The sequence below is a fragment of the Abramis brama genome (assembly GCF_963993115.1).
Source record: "Abramis brama genome assembly, chromosome: 2".
Taxonomy (NCBI): Eukaryota; Metazoa; Chordata; class Actinopteri; order Cypriniformes; family Leuciscidae; genus Abramis; species Abramis brama.
Genome location: NC_139964.1, coordinates 39,117,296 through 39,143,240, shown reverse-complemented (window position 1 = coordinate 39,143,240; position 25,945 = coordinate 39,117,296). Strand labels below are relative to the sequence as shown.

Sequence of the window (25,945 nt, the reverse complement as noted above, 5' to 3'; positions counted from 1 at the left end):
ATGTATGTATATATATATTTATTTTTTCTTTCTTTTTTTTTCTTCTTCCCCGTTTCGATGTTCACATGCGATTTGGCTGTTGTGCTAGATGCTAGACAGGCTGAATGAAAATGCAAAATCACTCTGTAACAGTAGTTGGTGCTTATAGAAAAGCAGCTGGTTTCTCCGGTTCAGATTTTTGATTCGCTATGGTGTTTATCAAACAACACTAAATACAGAGACCAAGAGAATCGGTTCCAGATTATTCCTCTGCTATTTACTTTCACTTAGCAAAAATTATGTTTGTGAGTGCCACCAATTCTTAGTTTTATGTAACAGCAAGGCATGTGACCAAAACGTATTGGTTGTCCAGTTTTCTTCGCAGTACGAAAAGAGATAGAGAGAAAACACCTCTTCGTAAAAAAAAAAACAGCATGCAAATGTTCATTTCGGTTTGAACTGTCTGATTAACAGACGTATTTAAATAAAAATGTTTGTCGCACCAAATTTTTCCACAAAATATTCACCATGTTGTGAACAGGCCCAAGTAGAGACGTGAGCCCAGCTGTCAGGCATTCTCCCTTCCCGGTCCGAGGCACGAGGAGTGGTGTTTTGTGGGCATGGTGGCCAATTAGCTGTGACACATGCTTTCTGATATGGTGGGTGCTGGACTTGGTGGGTGAGGACACCACTGCACGTCCATGAGACTGGTCTGATGTGGGAAGGTGAACTCTGCATTTATTAGCTTCAGGTGTGCCTCATCAGGAGAGCCTGGCAGCTGGGTGGCATAAGAGGAGGTAGCGTTCCGTCGTAATGAATAAAACCTTAACCCTTCTTGACAATAACTACAGGAATAAAATTTTTAGCTAGTGTGGTTTTTAGTGTGATTTATCCTACAAAAATATCCTGCAAATCCATCTCAAAAACACACACTAGCAAAATAGCGTGTATCTATTTTAGGAACAAACTGTTACCTGCTTGACTGCTGGGCTTGGCCCTTCCCTTGGGGATTGTTGGCAGCAGAAGATCCATGGCCTGGGTTGGGGTGGGCACCTTCTGGTTCCTGTCTAACAGGGGCTTGACATCTTCGGAGGCTCCCAGTACTAAAGCTGACTCTTTCTTATCAGCTAGAAGGTTCCCTGCTGCTCGCGCAGCCACCTCCTTTAGCAGAGCTGCCGAGGAGGTCATGGAAACCAGAGAGAGAAAGGAGCCAGCTGAGGGTTGATGCTCTGATGAGCCCACCTGCTGCTGACTTCTTTCAGACACTTTCTTTGAGAGGGCAGCAAGCGTGGAGCTGGCTGACTGTGGACTGAAGGGTGAAGCAAACGGTTCAAAGCGCACCGCATCATCAGAGCGAGTACCCAGGGCTGCCATTGAGGAGGAGGTGACCGAAGAGGATGAGGAGGAGGAAGAGGAGGATGAAGACGCAGAAGTGGAGGATGCCACCGTGCTCTTGTCTTGGAGCACGGCGTTGGCGGCTGCCTTTAACTTTTGGATAGCCGAGTCTGGTGACAGGCTGCTGCCGCTGGGTGCCGAGCAACTGGCCGATGGCCATTTATCTGCAACGCCTACCCATACAAAGCCACTGCTGCCTGAGTTAGGGCCGTTGCTGGGGCCGTACGGGTCACAGGGCTCTTGCTTGACAGTTGCTACAGACGCGGGTGATGCAGAGTTCGAGTTGCCGCTGTTGTTGCTGCTGTTAGCCAGCCTCCTCGCCAAGGCACTCAGCTGTTGTGCGTGATGCGAAGATGCAGATAGTACCAAGCTGACCGGAGGTGACTCTGGTCCTCTGCCCGTTCCACGCCCGGTCAGCTCCCCTGCCTCTAGCTTCAGTGAGCCAGCCTCCAGGAGACGCCGCAGGTTGCTGCTGAGGGGCTTGCCCAGGGCCTGGCTGGAGTCTCCGTAAAGAGAGGACACCATTGAGGACAGCGTGTCCTGGGTCGAGAGGACCCCACTGTCCAGCCCCAGAAGCTCCAGGGAGGCCCGCTGAACCGGTGTCGGGCAGCCCAGGGAGCTCTCTGCTGAGGTGTCGTGGTCTGGTCGGGGAACATTATCCGGGGAAACCCGCAGCTCATCTTGCACATCACCGTAGGACGATTCAGAGGGGCTGTCTGAGGTATTTCCAAACCAGCTGTCCTCCTCCACTGACCCACCCTCTGGCCCTCCATCCTCTACCGTGTCCACATCTGTGAAACAGAAATAAACATGATTTATTCAAATGTTTTATAACTGATAATATTTTCATTAACTTTTTTTTTGTATTTTTTTTTATAAACAAGCATATAAAAAAAAAAGTATATATATATACAGTGAGGAAAATAAGTATTTGAACACCCTGCTATTTTGCAAGTTCTCCCACTTGGAAATCATGGAGGGGTCTGAAATTGTCATCGTAGGTGCATGTCCACTGTGAGAGACATAATCTAAAAAACAAAAATCCAGAAATCACAATATATGATTTTTTAACTATTTATTTGTATGATACAGCTGCAAATAAGTATTTGAACACCTGTCTATCAGCTAGAATTCTGACCCTCAAAGACCCGTTAGTCTGCCTTTAAAATGTCCACCTCCACTCCATTTATTATCCTAAATTAGATGCACCTGTTTGAGGTCGTTAGCTGCATAAAGACACCTGTCCACCCCATACAATCAGTAAGAATCCAACTACTAACATGGCCAAGACCAAAGAGCTGTCCAAAGACACTAGAGACAAAATTGTACACCTCCACAAGGCTGGAAAGGGCTACGGGGAAATTGCCAAGCAGCTTGGTGAAAAAAGGTCCACTGTTGGAGCAATCATTAGAAAATGGAAGAAGCTAAACATGACTGTCAATCTCCCTCGGACTGGGGCTCCATGCAAGATCTCACCTTGTGGGGTCTCAATGATCCTAAGAAAGGTGAGAAATCAGCCCAGAACCCCACGGGAGGAGCTGGTCAATGACCTGAAAAGAGCTGGGACCACCGTTTCCAAGGTTACTGTTGGTAATACACTAAGACGTCATGGTTTGAAATCATGCATGGCACGGAAGGTTCCCCTGCTTAAACCAGCACATGTCAAGGCCCGTCTTAAGTTTGCCAATGACCATTTGGATGATCCAGAGGAGTCATGGGAGAAAGTCATGTGGTCAGATGAGACCAAAATAGAACTTTTTGGTCATAATTCCACTAAACGTGTTTGGAGGAAGAAGAATGATGAGTACCATCCCAAGAACACCATCCCTACTGTGAAGTATGGGGGTGGTAGCATCATGCTTTGGGGGTGTTTTTCTGCACATGGGACAGGGCGACTGCACTGTATTAAGGAGAGGATGACCGGGGCCATGTATTGCGAGATTTTGGGGAACAACCTCCTTCCCTCAGTTAGAGCATTGAAGATGGGTCGAGGCTGGGTCTTCCAACATGACAATGACCCGAAGCACACAGCCAGGATAACCAAGGAGTGGCTCTGTAAGAAGCATTTCAAGGTTCTGGCGTGGCCTAGTCTCCAGACCTAAACCCAATAGAGAATCTTTGGAGGGAGCTCAAACTCTGTGTTTCTCAGCGACAGCCCAGAAACCTGACTGATCTAGAGAAGATCTGTGTGGAGGAGTGGGCCAAAATCCCTCCTGCAGTGTGTGCAAACCTGGTGAAAAACTACAGGAAACGTTTGACCTCTGTAATTGCAAACAAAGGCTACTGTACCAAATATTAACATTGATTTTCTCAGGTGTTCAAATACTTATTTGCAGCTGTATCATACAAATAAATAGTTAAAAAAATCATACATTGTGATTTCTGGATTTTTTTTTTTAGATTATGTCTCTCACAGTGGACATGCACCTACGATGACAATTTCAGACCCCTCCATGATTTCTAAGTGGGAGAACTTGCAAAATAGCAGGGTGTTCAAATACTTATTTTCCTCACTGTATATATATATATATATATATATATATATATATATATAATTATTATTTTATATATAAAAATAATGGCACAATTATTTTAAATGCTGGCAGTATTGTCCTTTCAGCTATCAATTGACCTTTTCCAACTGACTTTTCTCATTAGGACCACAATGGATTGTCTAAAAAATATGTTCTGAAAATATGACCAATATTATACAATCAAGAGTTGTCCTGATGAGTATCTGAGGCATCCCTCACAAGGCATGCTGGAATAACTTGCTTTCAAATCTTTTTTCAACCATATTTTTTTTCTAGGGTCTAAAGGAGTCTAGTAAAAGGGTTACCATGGTGACAGGCCCTTCCGGGAGGCTAGACGGCAAAAGATTAGGGTAATGGAGGTTACACAACTGGATTAATATTCATGAGCCTGCAGATACCACAAGGGAGCCAATAAGGATAGGGTTAAGGTCACCAAGGGTCATTAATATACACTTCATGTATCAATATTCATAAGCAAAACATTACAGCTTGCCAGACAAGGGCGAACAAAGAATGTGAATATTCCTGATACATATTAACAATCCCTCCACAAGAGTATGTCAGAAAGCAACAAGCCTAGATGAGGAAGGATGTCAAAACTTATCAAGTGAGGGTTTTTTCTTTCCGTTCACTTGACCAAATTAAATCCTCACACTTCGGTGAGAGTGTGAGAGAACCAGTCCCGGAGACAGCAGAAAAAAGGGCTGAGGGCTTGTGACATCGGAATACGATCTGTAAAAAAATTCATTTGAGCATCTTTTCTTCGCCTTTTGCTAGCACACATAAAGGCTAGTCTCACCTTGCCGACCCCGACATAAGCCTGGCGAGTAAGCTTTCTGTTTACAGGGGAAAGAAAAAGCCGTTGCTTGGCAACGGTATCCCGTCGACCCATAGGGATCATTACAGTGAACACACATCTGGCCAGCACTGCTTACTTTGGTCCAGAGGGGTGGCAGCCGCCACGACCCTGTGCTACCATGCACCACGATACCAACAATGCAGCAGAGCATGCTTTAAATAAAAATAAAATAAAAACCAGACAAACACACCTTGCTGTGCATGCCAGTGTGTGCAAGTATCCTTCTGACTTCCCGTACCTCATTGCTAAACGTTTGAGCACATCATTGGGGTGTCTCACTGACTGAGCTCTCAGTCACCTGAGCAAAACAGTGAAGTATGTGAGGCATGACCCATTTCCATGTGACACCAGGGACGACGGGCAGTAATGGCCATAATGTTGTTAGTGTGAAATGGCTAGATTGCTGACCAGAGGTCTGTGAGGCAGTGGCAGAAACTCGGACTGAACTCTGCTCTCACCACGCTAGGTTAAGCTAGGCTGTGCTACGCCCCGCCACTTTTGTTCCTAGCAGCACTAGAGCGGCAGACGCAGGCAAGGCACTCCGTGGGCGGCCTGACATTTCCCAAGGTCACGGATCGGGCCCCAGTTCCGCATGGCTTTGTCTGAAACAACCCCCTGCCACTGAAATGCACACACGCACATACGCACTCATATGTGGCTTGAAAAAGCGGAACAAAACCCTGGTAGTTAGCTGCAACGGCAACAATGCTATCGCATAGCAACAAGCCTGACAGTTTGGGACAAGGGACAAGATACTGGCCGTCTGCCTTTGAGAGGTTCGTTTAATGGCATAATGGTGAGCATGAATTTGTGTGGCCAGAAAAACAGCTGCGGGAGGCACTGTGGTCCAGATCTGTTATCAGTCACTCACACTGAGACTTGGTGCTCGTCTCTCTTGAGGCTAAACTGCGCTCATGATTGTTTGCTGCTGCGGACATGACCCTACAACCACAAGTGCTAAATGCAAAGCATAACCTCAACAAAACACAGAAAGAAAGAAAATTGTTACATTCAGGCTTGGAAATGAACTTTTTAGCCTTCCAGCCAGTCAGATTTCTCATAGCAAATTTAGTAACTATAAATATATATATATATAGAAAAAAATAATAATGATTGCATGCTCTAGAATAATGGTTTAAAACAAAAATGTTATTAAATAAAGGTTAAGATATACATGCTGCAGTGTAATCTGCATGTAGAGTTATCACATTATAAAAAAAGGGGGGAAAACAGTTTGTTCACCATTTAAAAGCTGCAGGGAGGCTTAAAATCACTAGATTATAGATGACAAAGAAAACCACAAAGTGTTAACAGGAATGATCTGTAGAAATTCATACAAGTTCTCTCCTTTGGACATAGTAACTGTAGTATAATTATTATTATTGGGGATGCACCGATTTGAAAACTTTGGCCGATACCGATAACCGATAATTCTTTATATTTGAATGCCGATAACCGATATATTAGCAGATAAATCTAAATCCAAATTTGTATATAATTTTTGAGAGCCTGATTACAAAAACAAAAGTCTCACGATTAAATCCATGTCCCAAACACACAATTATAATGATGTTCTCATTATAATTTTATGTAGCTTATATGACAGACTTGCGCTGCCCATTGCACTTAACCATATTTTCATTTGAAGGAAAAAATCCATTATTTACTGGCTTTAATATATCAGCCAAATTTACGATAACGATAACATTGAAATGAACATATATCGGCCGATACCGATATGGTAGCCGATATATCACGCATCCCTAATTATTATTATTATTTTCTGTAAATGTAAGGGACTTAATACTTCTATTCAGAAATAATGCATTAAATTGATTAAAGTGACAATGAAGACTTTTACATTGTTGCATTTTTTTTTTATCTCAAATAAATGTGGTTATTTTGAACTTTCAAAAAAGGATAAAAAATGTAAAATGTTTTCCACGAAAATATTAAGAAGCACAACTCTATTCAACATTGATAACAATAAGAAATGTTTCTTGAGCAATCAGCATATTCGGCTTTGCCGTCGCAGGAATAAATTACATTTTAAAATATATTCAAATCGTAACTTGCAAAGAAGTATTCTTTATTCACACAACGTTTCGGTCACACGACCTTCATCAGGAGGTCCTACACTCCTGATGAAGGTCGTGTGACCGAAACGTTGTGTGAATAAAGAATACTTCTTTGCAAGTTACGATAGTGTGCGGGAATTGCTTGTCTGTCGAAACGATCCACCTGGTTGGTCTCATTAATCCTACGCACCTATCAATTGCAGGTGTGCGATGGAGTTTGTTTATTAAAATATATTCAAATAAAAAAAGTGATTTAAATTCTATGGTAATAATATTTCTGTATATACTGTACTGTGTACTTTTTTTTATTTTGATTAAATAAATGCAGCCTTGGTGAGTAAGCATAAGAAAATTCTTTCAAAAACATTTACAAATTTGTCAATTGGATGTACTGAAAAGAAAGACCGAACTTTAAAATTCCAAAAATAAATAAAATACAATCCTTTTTAGAACAGCATGAGTGTAAATTATCCTTATCTCTTTAAGGAATGTTTATTTATTTTTAACCATATTTCTTCTGTTGCTCAGAATATTACACTTCATTCTCTGTAATACAATTAGACTTGGAAAACAACTAAATGACCTTGTTAATTCTGTTGTGTTCTTTACCACAATACAGAGATCTTGTGTAATTGTAGCCTATATTTTTCGAGATACACTTGAACTACAGCTGTTGGCAGCTATACAGTTAATTCCAACATATCAGCCGTGAGATGCAAAAAGCCAAAAAGCAGTGGAGGACGCTGGGAGTGTTCTCTATTAGGGCCAGCAGCCACATGACTTGCGTAAGGTTGCCTACGAATACACTGAGGCTATTCTGCGACTCAGTCGGGCATAAAAATCAGTCTGCCTGACCCAGAGGTCACAGAAAGGGCACAGAAAGGCTGTGCCGGGTGGGAGGGTGGCTTGCTTCAGCAGAGTGAAGGAGAGAGGGAGAGGCCATTAGTCGATTAAGCCAGGGTGGAGTCATCAATACTCCACTGATGCCAATGAAAAGACACACTCGCGCAGTCTCGCATGAGAGGCTCGGGTCGAATGGCTTTAACTCTATCAGAGATATTGCAGTGCCTCCACAGTGAGCGCTGCTATTGAATGTTACGAGCTAACTAACCACCACTTTGGCATCTATAGTTTCCCAGCATTCTCTGTGGATTGCAGAAGCAAGTGCCAGTGGCGTTCAAGGGGTGGGGGGCTGGGTTTTGGAGGGGAGATAAAAAGTGGTGGCGGTAATTAAGTGTCCGACTGGGCCCTGGCGGGGGTTGCCACGGCCGCAGGCGATGCTAATGAGCCCGTCCGCTGGTCAGTGCTACCTTATTAGCCGCCGGCCGACAATATGGTGGGAAGGACACACTGCTACCGGCACCAGCCACACGTCGTCACGAGTGACTAACACAGAAACCAGAGGTGGGAAGTAATTCTGTTAATTAGGGGGCTCTCTTGATGACCAGTCTACGCCTTTAAGAAAATGGGCAATCAGTCAAGGCAAAATTAAGATTCTGCAAATACAATCGTTTATCGATACGTCACAAATCATTTTCTCATGATAAAGCATGATGCTCAAGGTTCTCGTATCGATCCTTGTTCATTCATTTCAATTCCTACAGTTCAATTAAGTAAAAAGCAGGAAGTCTAAATAAGCATAAACTGGCAACGTTTCTCGGTGCGGTCTGAGCCACTTCTATGGTAATGGAGAAAAGTGAAGGGAACCGCACACAAGATTAAAACTGACACCACAGATTCATTCTCTCTGTCACTGAAATGCTGAGTCTATCTCTCTCAATTGCAATACAGTTATGATATCATGGAGCATCACAATCTATTGAATCGTGACCAATGTGTCACATTGTATACCCAACCCTAGTATCTAACTGATCACATGAAATTTTAAGACATCAATCCCACCCTATAAAACAAGTGAAAACAACTAAACATTTATATGTATGTGTGAGAGTTTTTATGAAAATACTCTGTAGAAAAACAAAGTTTTTATTAACTAGGGCTGAGCATCATATACTACCTCACGATACGACATACTTGTTAGATGAATTAAATTAAGGTGTGGTTGGATGTTTTGCGTAAGGGCGGATTTTACAGGTTCTTCACACAAAAATTTACATGTGAACAATAGAATGCTGGTTGGTTTGAAACTAACTTCTGTGTTAGCAGTGTTTGTGCATCACTAAACTACTGACAGTGAACAATGGACCTTTTTTGCCTGCAAAATTTTGCTCAACTGTGCCAGTAATGCATATCAAATACAAAGTGAAGTTCTCCCCATACAGAAAAAAATATATATTGAAATATATTTTAAAGTGTCAAAAATATATATGTGGCATATATTCCAAATACATTGAAATATACTTGCATTGTTGTTCACTTATATTTATCATTTTGAAATATATTCTGAAATATAACAAAAATATATGATGTTAAGTGTGAAATATATGTACATTTATAACATGTAATGTAAAATATATAACAAAATATATGGTCATAAAATGTTTAGCTTGCTAAAGAAGGGTCGAAAATGTATTTTGATCATAGTAATTCCTCTACCTTTTCCCCTATACACAACAGTAGGCTACCATATTTCACTACTGTATTATGACACACAGCTATAATAAATACTGTACTTACATTTAAATGACTGCAATGTAAAATGACAGATAGTTGCTTTCCTAGGACTATTAGGCCATATTAAGTGGCTATTGCACTAAGTGCAATTATTTGATTTATTGTTGTGTTTTATTGACATCTTTCCTGAAGTCATTTTAATATTGAAAATATGCACAATATTTATGATGCAAGTATAACAGTGACACTCCAACAGTGAAGTGAAAATGTTAACTTTTTAAATTTCAAAATATATTTCAAATGAAACAATTTGCAAAAGTTAAAACATATATGAACATATATGTTGTTAGTAAATATATTGACATATAAATATATTCACATATTTAACTAAAATATATTTTCAAAAAAATAAAAAATATATTTACATATATTTAACTAAAATATATTTATTGGGCCAATTTCGAATATTTGCATATTCCAAAAATATATTCCAAAAATATATTTCAAAATATATTTCTTTTGTGTATGGGTCCACACGGCTGACATTATTTGTCCATGGACTGCCTTATATCCGTCATATTTGCTGACTCCTTGGAAATGATATATTGTAATAGCGAAAAGCAGATTACTCAAATTTAGAGTGAAAGCCTTACTTGCAACAGTCAAAATAAAAATGAAACAGATGAAAACACACTACAATGTATTTTAATAGTCCACTTTGGCATGACAGTTACACTACATACAAAAACATATTATACTTTATCATGTGACTTATAGTGATTTCAATCCCATGTATCCAACACTCGTATTAAACAAATCAGTTGCCTACGGTATATGGTATTCCACATTAGCACAGGCATTCATCAGCATGTATTAGCAAAGTATACTACATATTACCATCTGTGTTTTTCGCATGGCCTCAGCGGTCTGTGGGCATGGTGGGCAGGGTGCCAGAGGTGAAACAGGAAGGAGATGTGTTCTTGGAAGAGACTGAGACAGTGTTGGCTTCCAGACCTCTGAAATTCCTCTTTGTAGATGAAGCGCCCTTTTGCACTCTTGTTTATTTCCCCCAACATCCATTTATAGAGACCGGACAACCGAACACACACGCACAAAAAAAAAAAAAAAACAGAGCCTGAACTAGTAATCTCAGAAGTACCATCAAAAAGTTGGAAGATCTAGGCGTTTACAGTTAACCGTGAGATGCTAATTAATGTGATCCACCGTACACTTCGGTGATGTTTCTTTAAGGGCATAAAAGTGGGGCATGGAGCCCAGAGCTAAACGGGCTTGAAGATCTTATATTTACAGCAGGAAAACAAATCGCTGGAATGAAAGGAAAATGGGTGGCTCGCTGTGCCCGCACAGTCACAAAAACATAAGATAATAAGTAAGGTTCTGTGTACGTTCCACGGGGACAGGAAGCAGGGGTGGATTCAACTAGGTGCTATGACGCTTACAACACAATATGCAGTGGCTACAGCATTACTGCCGCCTACTCAGATAGACAGCATGCACACAGGTTAGAGCTGACAGGGAAACTCTCCAACTACTGTAAATCACACTTTGTCCCAGTAGCTCAGGCAAGGGATGCAGCCAAGCTTGACTAGCCAGCCACCCAGAAAGACGGAGAGAGAGAGAGAGAGAGAGAGAGAGAGAGAGAGAGAGAGAATATGAGGGGGTGTGAGAGAGAGTGGAGGAGGTATGTGTGCGGCTGGGGGGGTTGAAGAAAAGAAATGGCTTTTTTACAGTGATACCGGGTTGACAGCAGCTTGGCAGTGGCGCCCACGGCACTGCCTGCTTAGATCCAAGCCTGTCACTCAAGACAAGGGCACTAATCAGGATTGGTCCCGGTTTCTTCCTGAAGAATGGGGGTGGCAGTTTTGCAGCCATTATAGCTGGAGAGGAGAGTGGGGGATAGAGCGGTGGCACAGCAGGAGAGGCTAACCTCATTTACATGCAGGTCCTGGAGGAGAGGGAGCTGATTCCTTTTCCAATCTCCATGTTAAACGGTGGCCGGGGCGGCCGATGGTTAGCGTTGCATTGTTCGGTCTTAGTGCTCTTTGTCACAGCGATAGCCATCTCGCTTTTCCGAAGGTAGAGACGTATGAGCGAGATAACGTCGACGACACCCACGTATGACTGAAAACATGCTGTGTCAAAAGACTAAACGGGAATGGGAATAGTTGTTCACCTCTCCCCTTTCATTCACTTCACGTCAGTGTAACCAGGTGCTTCTACTTCAACCCTACAGTATCTAGGTGACAAATGATTGCAAAAAATATGATCACTATGACAACCATAACTGTGCCTTTGGAGAGCACATCGAGCCAACATTTCGTGCCTAACCTTAGTGCTTCATTTAAAGGTCTCTGCATAGAAGACGACTAAATGACGACAAGGGTAAACTGTGCCTGCACGAGTGTAAGTGAGAGAGGAATAGTGAAAACACAGTCCACCGTGCGTGCCAAATGAGAACTTCTTTAAAGAGAGTATTTGGGCTAATCTATGAAACCATAATGAAGAAATGCATAAATATCTGCAGCTGAGCAAACAGCAGATTTATAGTCTGAATCAACACCATCCAGTAAAACAACTCATTCACACTACAGCACAGACAATCAATAGATTCATAAAATGAGGACTGCACTAATATTGAAATTGTACTACTGATACTGATAGGCAAACAATAACTGATAAAGGGCTGATATATTATATCTAATATTATAAATATTATATGTATAAAAATTCTAAATATCAGATGAAAAAAAATACTAACTGAAACACAACAAATAACTGAAATAAAATATGTTTTGACGTTGACGTACTAAAATTACTAAAACAAAAAATAAAAATAAAATGAAAGATAATTAGAAATATATATATATATATATATAAAAAACAATACTAAAAATTAGGCTAAAGCTAAAATAAAAAATTTAATTCAAAATATGAATACATACTTTAATAGTATATAATACTAAAATAACACTGAAACACGCTAAAGAAATGTGCAGGGATAATTATTTTAATGTTATTGCCAATAAATGGCCAATATTTTTTATGATTTTTACCTATGATTTTTGCAAATGGGTGGTTGCAATGAGTGTCTACAACACAGTCTTTAAACACAAACTGAACATAAACGTGATAAATATTTTGCCTAAATAAAATAAAGATAAAATTAACCATTTTAAATTAATTCTGGCATAACATCATTAGAGCACTGCAGGGATTCCCAAACGTTCTTGTCAGCTGAACCCCTTTGACCTAAAATATTTATCTGAAGTATTCCCTGAGACTTTAAGTTAATATTTTAATGATTTAACTTTTTCCCTGGCAGGTTTTTTTTTTTTTTTTTTACGTTGCCAGCCAGATCATTTTCACAAAAGTTTCATGGCCCCCAGAATATTTTGTTGTATTGATATATGAATATGAAATATATAAAAAGAAAGAACAGACCTTCTGCTTAAAAAAAACAAAAAAAAATCTTTTTTATCAACATTTGAATGTGTATACGTTTAATAAAAACAAAACGTTTTGAGCAAAAAGCTGAGAAAATCACGTTTTTGTCAAAGACTACGTCTGGATGGGATGCAGAATGATGATCAAAACATGCTTGCACAGTCCTGGGTCGACATTTCATTCAGTAACATTAGACAGTGTTGATTTATATGCTGTTTAATGTTGATGATTGCATTATTTTCTATATGATTACATATGATATTGCTTGTTTCTGCTTCTTCTTTGTCTGTATTTTGATGTCTGTTAATGGTCACATGCCAAGCAGGTAAACAAATAAAATAATTCATCTTTTTAGTAAGCATTTTTTTTTCTGTTGATTGTTTTAATTTTAAATTATTTCTTTATTTAAATTTTATTTTATTTTATTTAATTATTAGCTATCTATCAACTCATCAACTCCCTGCAGTTCCCTCACAAACCCCAGTTAAGGAAACCCTGATGTACAGTATGAAAAATGGATCATCTTTATGAGATTAAAGATTACATTTAGCCATGTTATTACAGAACTAAGTGAGGTCATTTAAGTGTTAAAATAGAGAGATTAGCATGCATCATTAAATATATAATATGGGCCAATATTGATACATTTAAAAAAAGAATTGTTGATATGTTACTGATAAATTGTGCATCCCTACTAAAAACTATCATTACTTGCACACAGCAACTTGACAAAATGACAAAGCCACTCTGACTGACTAGTCATGTAGCTGATGCTAATTTACCTTTTTGAAGGTATTTGGGACAAGATGTTATACCACTAAAGGTCTGATTTTTGAATTTTTTTTTTTTTCAATGTACAAACTTGCAACCTTTCAGTTGCCAACCCAGATTTTTAGCCACCAGGCTGTACCGCCTGTTCTCTCAAAGCCTATGCTTATAGCATGTAACAAGCTTTAACAGTGAAAGAACAGGTAATACCTTAGCACCCTACCAACATCCAGCTAACGGACGGCTCCCCAGACCAATACTAAACAGCTACCGACCTCGTAATAACAACTAAACATGAATACCGGAACTTTGCATCAAGGTCGGGAGTAATCAAACATACTGTGAAGTCATCTACAAATGCGAAGGACATTTTTTACATGAGGGGCTGAGCAGGTCTCAGACACTCACCTACGTTTTAAGCCTTGTAAATCAGCATAAGACATAGTGACAATAGCTTTCACAGAGATGACTTCACATCATGAATATAATATCTCGCCTTTGTAAAGCAGCCAAACACCTCTACACTTGCCGATGATATACCGTTTCCCTTGGAGGCTGTCAATACCTCAGGGTGCCACTACTCTGTGTCTGTTTCCTTCCTGGCACTTTTAATCTTCTCAGCTATAAAACAGTCCAGTCTCCAGAAAAACCCTTGGAGCACAGCTGCAAGTCCGATAGTTAAACTCATTAACATGCTTAAGTTCTCTGTATAGTCTATCTTAGAGACATGATAGAGGTGAAGTTAGCCTTGTGCTCGGAGAATACCAAAAGTTCAAAGCATCAAGCACACTTTCCTGGGAATGGAGGAAAATGGAATTTGGAATATTAACATACTTTTCGCATTTAAAGTTTGCGTACTGGGCTCAACGAAATCCCAAAAAGCATATAAATATAACAAGTTCCGTTTCGAAAATACTTTGGTATCCCAATGTCTCTCGATGCTAATGATCACTATGATAGTAATTACCATCATTATTTTTGTTCTGTAATTACTATGATTATGATCACCACATAATTGTGAGTAAATTGTCTAGTTGAGTCAAACTTGGCATTTTTGCCACTTTGGCAATACTTTCTGTGGAATCCGCCTGCCCAATCACAGCAAGAAAAAAAAAAAAAATCAAGTAGCCCTAATGGTAAAAGAACTGATTGGGACTGGGGACAATCTATTAAAGCTGAACACACTATATAATAAAGGTGGCGATATTTAGTCCATTTCAAGGTAGAAAAAAATGGTCCACTCCATTCTTCTACTTTGCTTGGTATAGCCAACCTCATAGCTTCAAGAAACTATGTTAAAAATATTGGCTGCAAAGTTAAAAATAATCAATGACTAAAAACAAAACAAAAGGCTGTTTATAGTCCATTATGTGCTGTGTGATTCAAAATGAATAAATTTCACTTTATTCTGTCTCTTCTACTACACATGTAGCACATGGGGCTTAAAGTCCCCCTGTAGTCAATCATTTTATCCCTAAAAAATCTTTGATCACCAAAATTACATATTTAACTAAACGTTTTTTCCTTGAAAAAAAAAACTTCATTCCTTAAAATAGCTTGAATGTAACTCTACACCCTTGCCTCATTTAGTATACGCGGTTCTATGAATATGCAAATTAGCCCCGCCTCCACTCACTCACACCAGCTCAGAGATCCACTCGTTGACGATCACACTTTAACGTGATTGGTTACAAGGTAGTTTGTGACATCAGAAACACCAGCGATTTCAACCCTCGTTTTTGAGGCTGTTTTTGGTTCACTGCAGTTTTAAGGAGAAAATACTCAGCAATGGTGTCGACTTATGAATTTTCACATGGTTTGTCTTAAAGCATATTAAAAACACCACATAGACATATTAAAAGCTTGAATTTAACAACATTAACAACATATTAACAACAATATTAAAAGCTTGAATTTCACCACAGGGGGACTTTAAGATCAGCACAGTTTGCAGTACACTTCACACAAAATAATGAAAAATTTAAGCAATGCCAAGTGACAGTGAAGAAATTAAGACAGAAATATTGCACTATTGTAATACTACTATTATATTGTAAAATTAAAAATAAAGGTACACTATGTCACTTTTTTTGAGATGAGTTGGAGACGGAGATGGCAATTTTATAACTCGACAAGTGATTAAGGCATTTTATTGTTGCCATATGTAGCTCTCTAACAGAGTTCATTGAAAAAGCAGTATATTTTATTAAGGGTCATTTAATTTCTGGTTGTTGTAGCACTTTTCTTGAATTTATTTTCAAGGTGTGTTTATATGGGTACAGCTACAGTAATGTCTTCAGCTTAGTCAACTTGATATCCTTCCCATGTAAACATGTTATATCTCTTAAAGGGGTCATGACATGTTTTTTTATTTTCTTTTATTATGTTCCCTTAGGTGCAATTATAGTATTACTATAGTTTTTTGGACAATTTTTTTTTTGTGATTTATGACCCTTTCCCACCCTGTTTCTCATGCTCTGATTCAAACAGTCTATTTTGGGGGTGTTTCCCCTTTAAGAGTTCAGTGTTAACACCCACTGTTATGATTGGATAACGTCAGTGCCTATGCATCAATTGTTAACGCCCCCTTGTCAAAACGTGCGGATTTTGCGGAGCTGTGTTTACCTTTACCATAGTAACGGGTGATGCGTGCGAGGCGATGGCGATTGCAATGATGTTTGAGTCGGAATCAGAGGAAATGAACCATCAACACAACTAAGAATGCATCAGCCCGTCCACATAGAAAGTGTGAAACTATTTTGTCAGTTTGACAGCCTACATCTTTTAATAGCCCACGGGGCATGAACATGACGGTCATGAAAACAATAAGTAGGCTAAACTAAGTAAAAACACGGTGATTATTCATAATGAATTAAACTGCAATTAACGTTTAAAAAAAGTTTTAAGTAGCCTACATTACAGTTTGCGTCGTCATTGTTGAGCCCAGAATAGTCCACACGGCCTTATCTTATACAAAAGTTTTCTGGCAAAGCCAGCATCATACTGCGATTGTTCTCAACTGTCACTCATCCTTGAAATGTGGAGAACACACGCTTAAATTAACACTGCCGTGACTGGGACGTCCGCAAAAAAGAAACTGCATCCATCTTCCCCTGACGTCTGGATCTTTCAGCAGCGTATATTATTCAAACATGTTGTTTGTCCACAGCCAGGAACAGCACATCTGCGTGACATCGCAATCTTCTTGTAAACAGACCCACTCGCTGCACGTCGACTGAACACATGTGAAGCGCGTGACAGATGCGATGATGAAATGAGGCGTAGTTATCTTGCGCTTGTCTACGCTGGAGGCGGCCATATGCAAACGACTGCTACGTCACTTCGTACCGTGACGTCACTTCATACCATGGATCCAGAATGAGCTGTATTTAGAGCTTGATTAAGTAAATGATTCGTTTATAATGGGGAGGACGTCTTAAGCTATGAAACTTGCAGGACGTTTTAATGGTACAAAGACCTCTTATATACCAAAAGATCAAGGCAAATTTGGTTTCTCATGTCATGACCCCTTTAAGCCTCGTAGTGAATGTTTATGAGCAGTAGGATAATCTCTATAGTATGAGAAAGAATCATATTCGTCTGCAGTCACTCAGAGCAGAAGCACAACCAAAACAATGTTCTTCTGCAAAATGCATGCAGTTTTGTTTTTTAACCGCTAGAGGGCCAAAAGTATACAAAATAATGTACCTTTAAAATATGCAATATAATGATATTATTATTAGGGGTTAAACGGATCATAGTTGATCTGTGATCAATACTGACCAGGCCACGCGGTTCGGTACGCATTTGATTCGTGGATTAATTGCAAAGTTTAACCATCATTAAGTGAACGTTTATGATTTGCATGTGAATTATTGTTTACACATTCAAGCAATTTTAAATCATTCCAGCGCAAGAAGAGGCGAAAGAGAACTCTGTTCGGTACTCGTGCCCTGTTTTATGTGTGCATGTCCTTGCACTTGAACGAACATATACACTCAGACTTAAGTCAAAATACCTCTTCAAGTAGTCTCCTAAACACAGTCGGTTATTAAGTGAACGTAAGAATAAATTGAGAAAGAAACCAGATGTGTATCATTATATTGGATCTGTGCATTCGGTCTTAAAGTGACAGCAGCTGTCAGCCTGCTGCTTTCTGTCAATAAAGTTAATCAAACAACAAAACACAGCTTTAACAAAGACTAATCTAAATTTAATTTATATAGTGAACACCATAGTGTTATTTTACATTTAGGCCTAATTATTACATGTTTGTTCATGTATACTAGTTAGACCTTACTTTATTTGTAACTTTGTATTGTATTGTTTTTATCTATGCTTGTATTTGTTCTTATATTATTGACTGTTTTCACTTGCCTTTAATAATGTTTTAAAATATATTAGTTAGGCTAGTAGTTTTTGCTCTGGTACCAAAGTACTTAAAATGTGCTTTAGGTAATAAATGGAAAGCAAAGTTACATTAAATTTAACCCCACCCCCAAATATTTGTTTCTTTTTCCTTGCCGATCCGAAAAACGATCCAATCAGTGACTCAAAAAACGTAATATGATCTGAACCGTGAGTTTTGTGATCCGTTGAACCACTAATTATTATGACTATTACTATTATTATTATTATTATAGTAACATCCATCCATCAATCCATGCTCCAAACCGCTTAACCTCTATAGCAAGGGTATTCAATAAAGTTCCAAGAGGTCCGGTCTCTATATTTCCTTCCCAACGGAGGTCCGGACAATACTTTTTTGGAACAGTTATACATTTCTATCAGGGTAGCCGTAGTACTTTGTTAAAGAAAAAATCCTAAACACCAAGTCATCAAAGATGAGAATCTACGGCCCTGAGAGCCAAAGGGATGTCAAATAATTTTCACCAATAAAAAAAGTAACGATTTTTTCCAACTACATATAAATATATAAAAAGGTAATATCAGATGTTTTTATTTTCAGGCTATTATTATTATTTATTTATTTTACATTTAGAAACCTACATGAATGGCCATGGGACTGAAAAAAACATACTGGGGGTACAGGGTTTACCTCTTAAGAAAAGTATGGACCGTTTTTATATTTTTCTCAAAGTAATAAACTACTAAAAACAAACAACGTGCATCCGTTGTTGATCTAACAATCAAAACTCTTATCATGAGGATAAAATTAATGAATTTTGTCTTCCCTTTGCCATCTCTAAATAATTTTCCAAATTATAACATTGTTTATAATGAAATGCTCTTAATATTCTGATTAATAATGTTAAATATATGAAAAGGCGCCACATGTTAACTTGACACAAACCTGGGCTGCATTTCCCAAAATCATCGTGAGCTAAGTTGATCGTAGACAACATTGGTGGGCTTCACGATCGACTTGGGCTCACGATGCTTATGGGAAATGCAGCCCTGGTTTAGTCATCTGTATGAAGATAAAAATAATTGTATTTGCTGCATTCTTGCTTTCTGCAGTGTTTTAGTAAAATAATATAAATTTTGTCTTTTTTTTTTCATCTGCAGCTCTTAATGTGGTGCTTTACGTCTTCAGTGGGCGAGAGAAGCCATGAACACAGAGCAGAAAGGGCTAGAATGGATCACGTTTGGCTCTAGATAAAAATATTAGAGGATGTAGCGCCGATGCGCTGCTCTATTGGGTCACGGGATGCTTGAGCCTTAGTAGTATCTTTCTCCTAATTTATTAATAATATAATATAATATGGCCACACTTTATATTAAGTGGCCTTAACTATGCATTTAAACATTTGATACAATACTTATTAAATATGTACATGTTGGTGCATGATAATTACATTTAAAGTACTTCCATTAAATTAACTTTTGTTGTTACACTGTTAACTTTACCCCTAACTGCAACCTAAAACCAAACCTTAACCCCTAAACCTAACCTTACTCCAAAAACCCAACCATATCTCAAATGAATTTTTCAGAAATTTCCAGAATAGCATGTAGTTACAGTACATTTAAAATACATAGTCTTGCAGGTATTTTATGTTATTACATAGTAGTTAAGGCCACCTAACATAAAATGTGACCAATATAATATAATAATATCTGTATATTATTATACTATTATAATATAATAACAACAACAGTGAATGGAATGTCTTCATGTTCTTTTTGCCTTGATATCGCAACAGCAAATGAGAGGTAACATTTATCATGTTTCAGACTTTTTTTGCAGTAGTAGACAAAACAATCTGAATATGAATTTTTGACTGAATCATACAGCCCTAGTCGTCAGTTTTCTATGGCTCAAGAGTGATAAGGCATGTGGTGTTTACTGCTCAGGGAACTGGCACTGAAAACGAACCACAATGAGCAAAGATGGCGGGGGGGGGGTTACACACGCCAGCCGAGCAGCAGCCATTCAGATGAATGGGAATGCTAACGTATAACTTTCTCCAGGTGTTATTGACCTCCTCGCTTCCAAGGCCTCGTCTAAGTTATGACAATTCAAACCCGGTTTAAAAAAATGACAGCGGCTTGCCTCTTCTCATTCCCTGTCAACTGAACAGACTGCTCTTTGATTCTGCCCAGTAAGCCTCATCTCATCTTAAGACAGACCCAGAGTACTGACTCATAAATCAAATCACAGTTTGGCATAGCTCTGCAGCCCGGGCCTGCATCGGACCTGTCTGTTCGATCCCTTGTGTGGTGTGACCCAGTGTTAGCAGCCTGTTAAAGGTCTGTCCTGGAGGGGATGGATGCACTTGTGTGGTACAACAACACAGGAAAGTGCCTGGAGCTCTCCATCAGCTCCCCCCACCCTTTCCCCAGATGAACCAGCGAGCTGTTCCTTATGAACCACTGCCAACAGAATGCCTGCTATGAGCTGGTTATTACTCAGTGCTGGGCCGCCACTAGCCAAAGGGCTGCTCTCCTAGCTGTAGATCTCCATGTTGTGACTTGTCAACATGCGGAAAATCGTTACCCAGCTCAGGCACTTTTATTCCACACGGGCTTTGATTGAGACTTGGGTGGGTAAAACATTGTGTTCGGAACTTCAGACTTTTTTCAATCACAGTCTATAGTGCTTCTGCTTCATGTAGCATACGGACAAAAGGTGTGTCCCATAGTTACGGGAAAAATATTACCAAGTGAGCATGTTGAGTTTACTATGGGCTTACAAAAAAAGATGGCCAGGTTCCGTTTTTTTCTGCTTACACTACCAATGTTTTCAAACACAAAAGAAATTATATTTACAAACTTATACATTTTAAATTTACATTATGAATGTAAAGTTTAAACTTACACTAACCATTCCGAAATTTTGGGGTTGGTAAGATTTAGAAAATATATTTTTTTAAAAAGTCTCTTGTGCTCACCAAGGCTGCATTTATTTGATCAAAAATATATTAAAAACAATAAATCTGTGAAATATTATTACAATTTACATTAATGTTTTCAAATGTAATATATTTCAATATTTAATTTATTCCTGTGATGGCAAAGCTGAATTTTCTGCAGGCATTACTCCAGTCTTCAGTGTCACATGATCCTTTAGAAATCATTATAATATGCTGATTTGCAGCTCACGAAACATTTCGTATTCTTATCAGTGGTTGTGCTGCTTAATATTTTTGTGGAAACCGTGATACATTTTTTTCAGGATTCTTTAATGAATATAAAGCAAAGGCACTGATTTGAAATTGAATTTTTATAACAATGTAAAAGTCTTTTACTATCACTTTTAATCAATTTAATGCATCCTTGCTGAATAAACGTATCAATTTCTTTAAAGTCTAAAAAAAAAAACTTTTGAACGGCATGCTATTTAAAGAAAACATTCCAATTGAATATTAGATTTTTAAAAATATTTTAATTTTAAAATCTTTTTTTAATTTTATACATTTTTCACACATACACAATTTGTTGAATATAAGGAGAATCTACATTCTGCAATAAAAGCTGGAAATTATACAGTTAATATAATTATAAAAGAAACACCAAGAATTCCTAAACACCAAGTGGCTTCTAATTTTAAACCTATTCTTACTGATGCTACCAAGACTATCCAAGTCATTCTTGTAATGTCAAAACCTCATCAAAGCATAATATGAATGATTTAAAAAAAAAGTAAGATATAGCTCTGGCCCAATAAAGTGATCCTTCCCATTGAGCTTTGAGCTTGGCTTCAAGACCATTTGTCTGTTGGCTCTCAAAAATATACAACTTTATCACAGGCGATACCAGGCTACTTTGTGGCTGGTCGTTTTAAAGATGCAAATTCTTTAATAATACATTACACTTGAATCTTCCACTTGACGAGCCTAGTCCGTTACAATCATCGAACCGAGTACAAAAATTGTCTTAATTATGTCACCACAGTGCCTTTGACTGAGCACTCACAGCTAGACTACACCTGTGATGAAAGCCAGGCGATCCAGCTAGCCAAATTAATCTAAATGTTCTGGTTCAGCATGCCTGGCTGAAGCCCCTTTCTGTATAAGCACTTGTTCAGGAGAGCATCCACCACCCTTCCCCTGCCCTTTAATTCATTTCTGAGAGGAAAGCCTGTGTATCATTATTCGCTTGAGCTCAAATGGGCAGACACCGGTGAGAGAGCCTGATCAAGTTGGTGGGGCACAGTTAAGAAAGAGGAGGAGGAGGAGAAGGAGGGGGTATTCTTGGCAGTTTTTCCCTACAAATCAGATGCCAAGAGCGAAATGGAAACCTCCCCTCATTTTCCTTTCCCCTTAATCCAATGTTTTCAAGCCCAGGCCCAGCCAAGGTCATTATAATCATAGATGAGTGGAAAGGAGCCAGTGACCCACCATTACGGTAAGGTAGAGAGCCACCCAGTTGCACACACTCTGCCATCGGTCTGTAATGGAGAGCTGAAATCAGTGCAATGCTCCAATTCCTCCATTTGCAAATGCAGATAACCTTAAAGATCATGTGTGTATAATGGAAATGGCCGGCTCCCATAGGGAGACATTTTAGCTGATGGCAAAGGTCAGGGTGAAAGAATGATACGGGCTATATACTTGCACAAAATGGAAGCCAGTAAGACAAAGAACAGCAGAAAAGGAGAAAAAGAGGTAACCTCAGGCGACCTCAGGCGAGTGGAAATCCAACGGAAACTGCTTAACGAGGCAGGAGCGTTTTAACCTAGGCTCCCTCCTCGCGATTCATTTACGGGAAGTTTGGTGAACCGTGACCTGCGGTTTGAACAAAATGTATGAATTCTGGGAAAAGGAGTCTGCATCAGTGTTATAAAGGCCGTGGTTTTGTAATCCCAGTGGTTTTCATTGTAGCACTCAAGCCAAAGGTCACATTTAACTGTCAAGAAGATCATCAGACTGTATCAAGGCCTTAATGCCCTATTGCAAGTCTTGACCCATGCACACTGTGACGCAAGCACTCCTGAACTCAGAGATGTATCCTTAAGAAAGGGAAGTGAAAGATACACTCGCAAAAGGATATGTCATAGCCTTTTACATTCGCAGAAAAGAAAAACACCAGATGTCAGGCACACTGAAAGAGCAAACAAGCAGTTTCGGCACAACAATTCCCACTGTCCTGGACTCGTACTTTTAACTTTTTAAGGAAGTATATAGCCTAGTAATCATGAGCAAATGAGATAAATTTAGATCAAGAATTGTTCTGGTCATAAGCCTATCTGCTCACAGGTGTTAAATCACAGTGAACGCAAACAGAAAGTAATGAAATGTGACATCACTCCTCCATGGCTGAATGAGAGGGCTGCGTGGGGTGCCGCCAAACTTCACATGTGCTTTTGCTGAGTGGGTGACTTTGATATGACATTAATGGCAGTAGATATAACGTAGATCATAAACACTGATGATTGAGACATTATAAATGTTATGAAAAGAAAAGCAGCAATTATATATTGTTATTATAGGTTTATATAGCATTTCCTGAGTTCCACTTAATGTTGAATTTTGTGAAAACCCCAAATAATTTAATTAATAATCCAACATAATTGTCAAGTACATTTGGTTACACTGTTAAGTAGCCTAATTCAAAAAAAAAAAGAAAAAAAAGTTGAAGTTGTTTTTAAGTAAAATCAAAGTAGGTCCAAAGTATCAACTTTGAATTGAATTACTGATGAAGAAAATACAGTTACTCTTAGAACAGAGCAGACATTATTGAAATGCCTAAGATAAATGGTAAACAAACATGTCATGGCATTAAGAAGACAACATTTGCAATGCAATGCAGCTAGAATTCAAGCAGAACATTCCAGAGAGCGAAATAAATTCTCTCTGAATTTCAAAAAAAGTCCCAAAAGGCGCCGTTTCGCTGGTGAAACACGCATAAAGATGCATTATGAGCGCTTGCTGTCGTGCACTTAAAGCGCCACCGTGCCACATTTCGCCAATTCCTCTGATCGATGTTTTCCACACTCTACACATCATGTCCCCTCTAGCGGCCGGCACACGCAACTACAGCCGTTATTAGCGAGCTGATAAAAGCACAATGTTAACATCCAGCTACACAGGGTCAAATGAACAAATATCGCGATTAATTCCAAGCGCAACCCGTGCAAAGCAAAGTAAGCCGTAAGGTTTCCGTCACGCGAGCTTTGAAGCGAGAGAAAAGCGCGTTTTGCCTTTGTGCGTTATTGATCGCAGATTGTCTGCAATGAATGGCTGCATGAGGAAGGAAAAAACCCTGAACTTCAGGTGACCGACCATGGCTTTGACACAGGCAGCCTGCAGACATGAACCCCACTGAACTGGGAGGGGTGGAAGAAAATACCTCAGCTTAAAAAAATCCCGCTCGACAAACGAAAGAAAAAGTCGCGCACACACACACACACACATACACTCACATACGACCGGGGAAGGCGGAAAGTTGGACGAACGTGTTTTAGGGCGCATTTTTAAGTTGCGGGCTGCTGCTAGATAGCGCTGGAGCTAAGTGAAGGCAGGGGCACGGATGGAAGGCTGAGTCTGGCTCTCAGTCTGATCCGACTGACCCTTCATTTTATTGCGGCCAGATCCTCAGATCCTCCCCTTTCCCTTCCGCGAGTCTCTGCCTCGCTCGCGCGGACACATATAAGAAAAGACGCGCGACCATAAGCGCCAAATAAGCAGCGATAACGCGAGCTTTACTGGCCACAACCTTTAGGCGGAACGGGACCTTTATCGATTATCTGCAATTAAAGGCACCGCTAGTGCGCTCGCTCCGCTAGCCCCCTCATCGCCAACATGGCTGCCTAGCACAGACCTAAAAAAGGAGAAATAACCTCCGCCGTGCCTTTGTCTGTTTCACCTCTTTAACCCTAAACTACTGCGCAAAACACACGGAGACGCGCTAAAATCGCACCGAACAAGAAAACGACTTACGTGAAGGCAGGCGCTTGGGTTGCTCCTGTTTCCTCCTTGGCATTTTCCCCCTTTTATCACATTCTCCTTCTTGTTTAGGGATAAGAAGAAAAAAGGTCTTTCCCCATTGAAATTTAGCGAGGGAGCCTGATGGCAGGGACTTGTCGTGCACCTGGCTGTCCTCGGTTAAGTGTATTGTTGGGAACAGGGAAGAGTAGAGGAGGAGGTGCTGTTGTTGTTGCCGTGTCTTGACTATGGCTGCTCTCTGTAAGTGTGTGTCTCCGAGCCCCTAACTAACACTAATGCAGGGATCAAAGGGCAGCAACAGCAGAGCACACACACACACTCACTCACACACACACACACACACACACACACACTCGCGCGCACACACACACACTCACTCTCTCACTCACAGAGAGAGGAGCTCGACCAACACAGCGACGAGAAGAGGGACAAGGTGCCCCCAAGCTTTCAGGGTGTATACTTGAATGACCACGAAGGATTTTTTTTATATTAATATATCAAATGGATTCTGACTGATGAATATTTAAATGGCTTGAAAAAAAATCACCAAAAAAAAAAAAAACGTTTTTTTGAACATAATGTAATAATATAAATGTAAAATATGATTTAAAATTAATAAACATATTTTTTATGTTTATAATTGTTTTTTTCATAAATGCTTTTTATAAATGTTTGAATGAATCTGAGTGTACAAAAAAAACCCAAATCAGAACAATTCGTTTTAAGTTTGATGTAATGCTATACAAATTTAATTTTTTAATTTACAGTAACACTTTACAATAGGGTTCAGTTTGTTGACATTAGTATTAGGTAACGTGTCGTGAACTTACGATGAAAAATAATTTTAATGCCTTTATCAATCTTAGTTATTTTAAAATATTTTTTACAATTACATTTACTAAAAGTTGAATCTGTTTAAATTATTATATTATGCTCCTGAGC

The 25,945-nt window shown here is 39.2% G+C and overlaps 1 protein-coding gene across 5 annotated transcripts in view; it reads right to left on the bottom strand.

The window, feature by feature from the left end:
- znf827 (zinc finger protein 827) overlaps positions 1-25,396 on the bottom strand; it is a 77,585-nt gene extending 52,189 nt beyond the window's left edge. For all 5 annotated transcript variants that reach the window (XM_084099858.1, XM_084099860.1, XM_084099859.1 and 2 more), the window contains exons 1-2: positions 24,998-25,396; positions 954-2,165 (exon numbers count right to left, since the gene is read on the bottom strand). In XM_084099858.1, coding sequence (XP_083955984.1) covers positions 954-2,165; positions 24,998-25,040 — 1,255 coding nt within the window. In that variant the 5' untranslated portion in view covers positions 25,041-25,396. The remainder of the gene's footprint in view (positions 1-953; positions 2,166-24,997) is intronic.
- Positions 25,397-25,945: the final 549 nt, after the last annotated feature.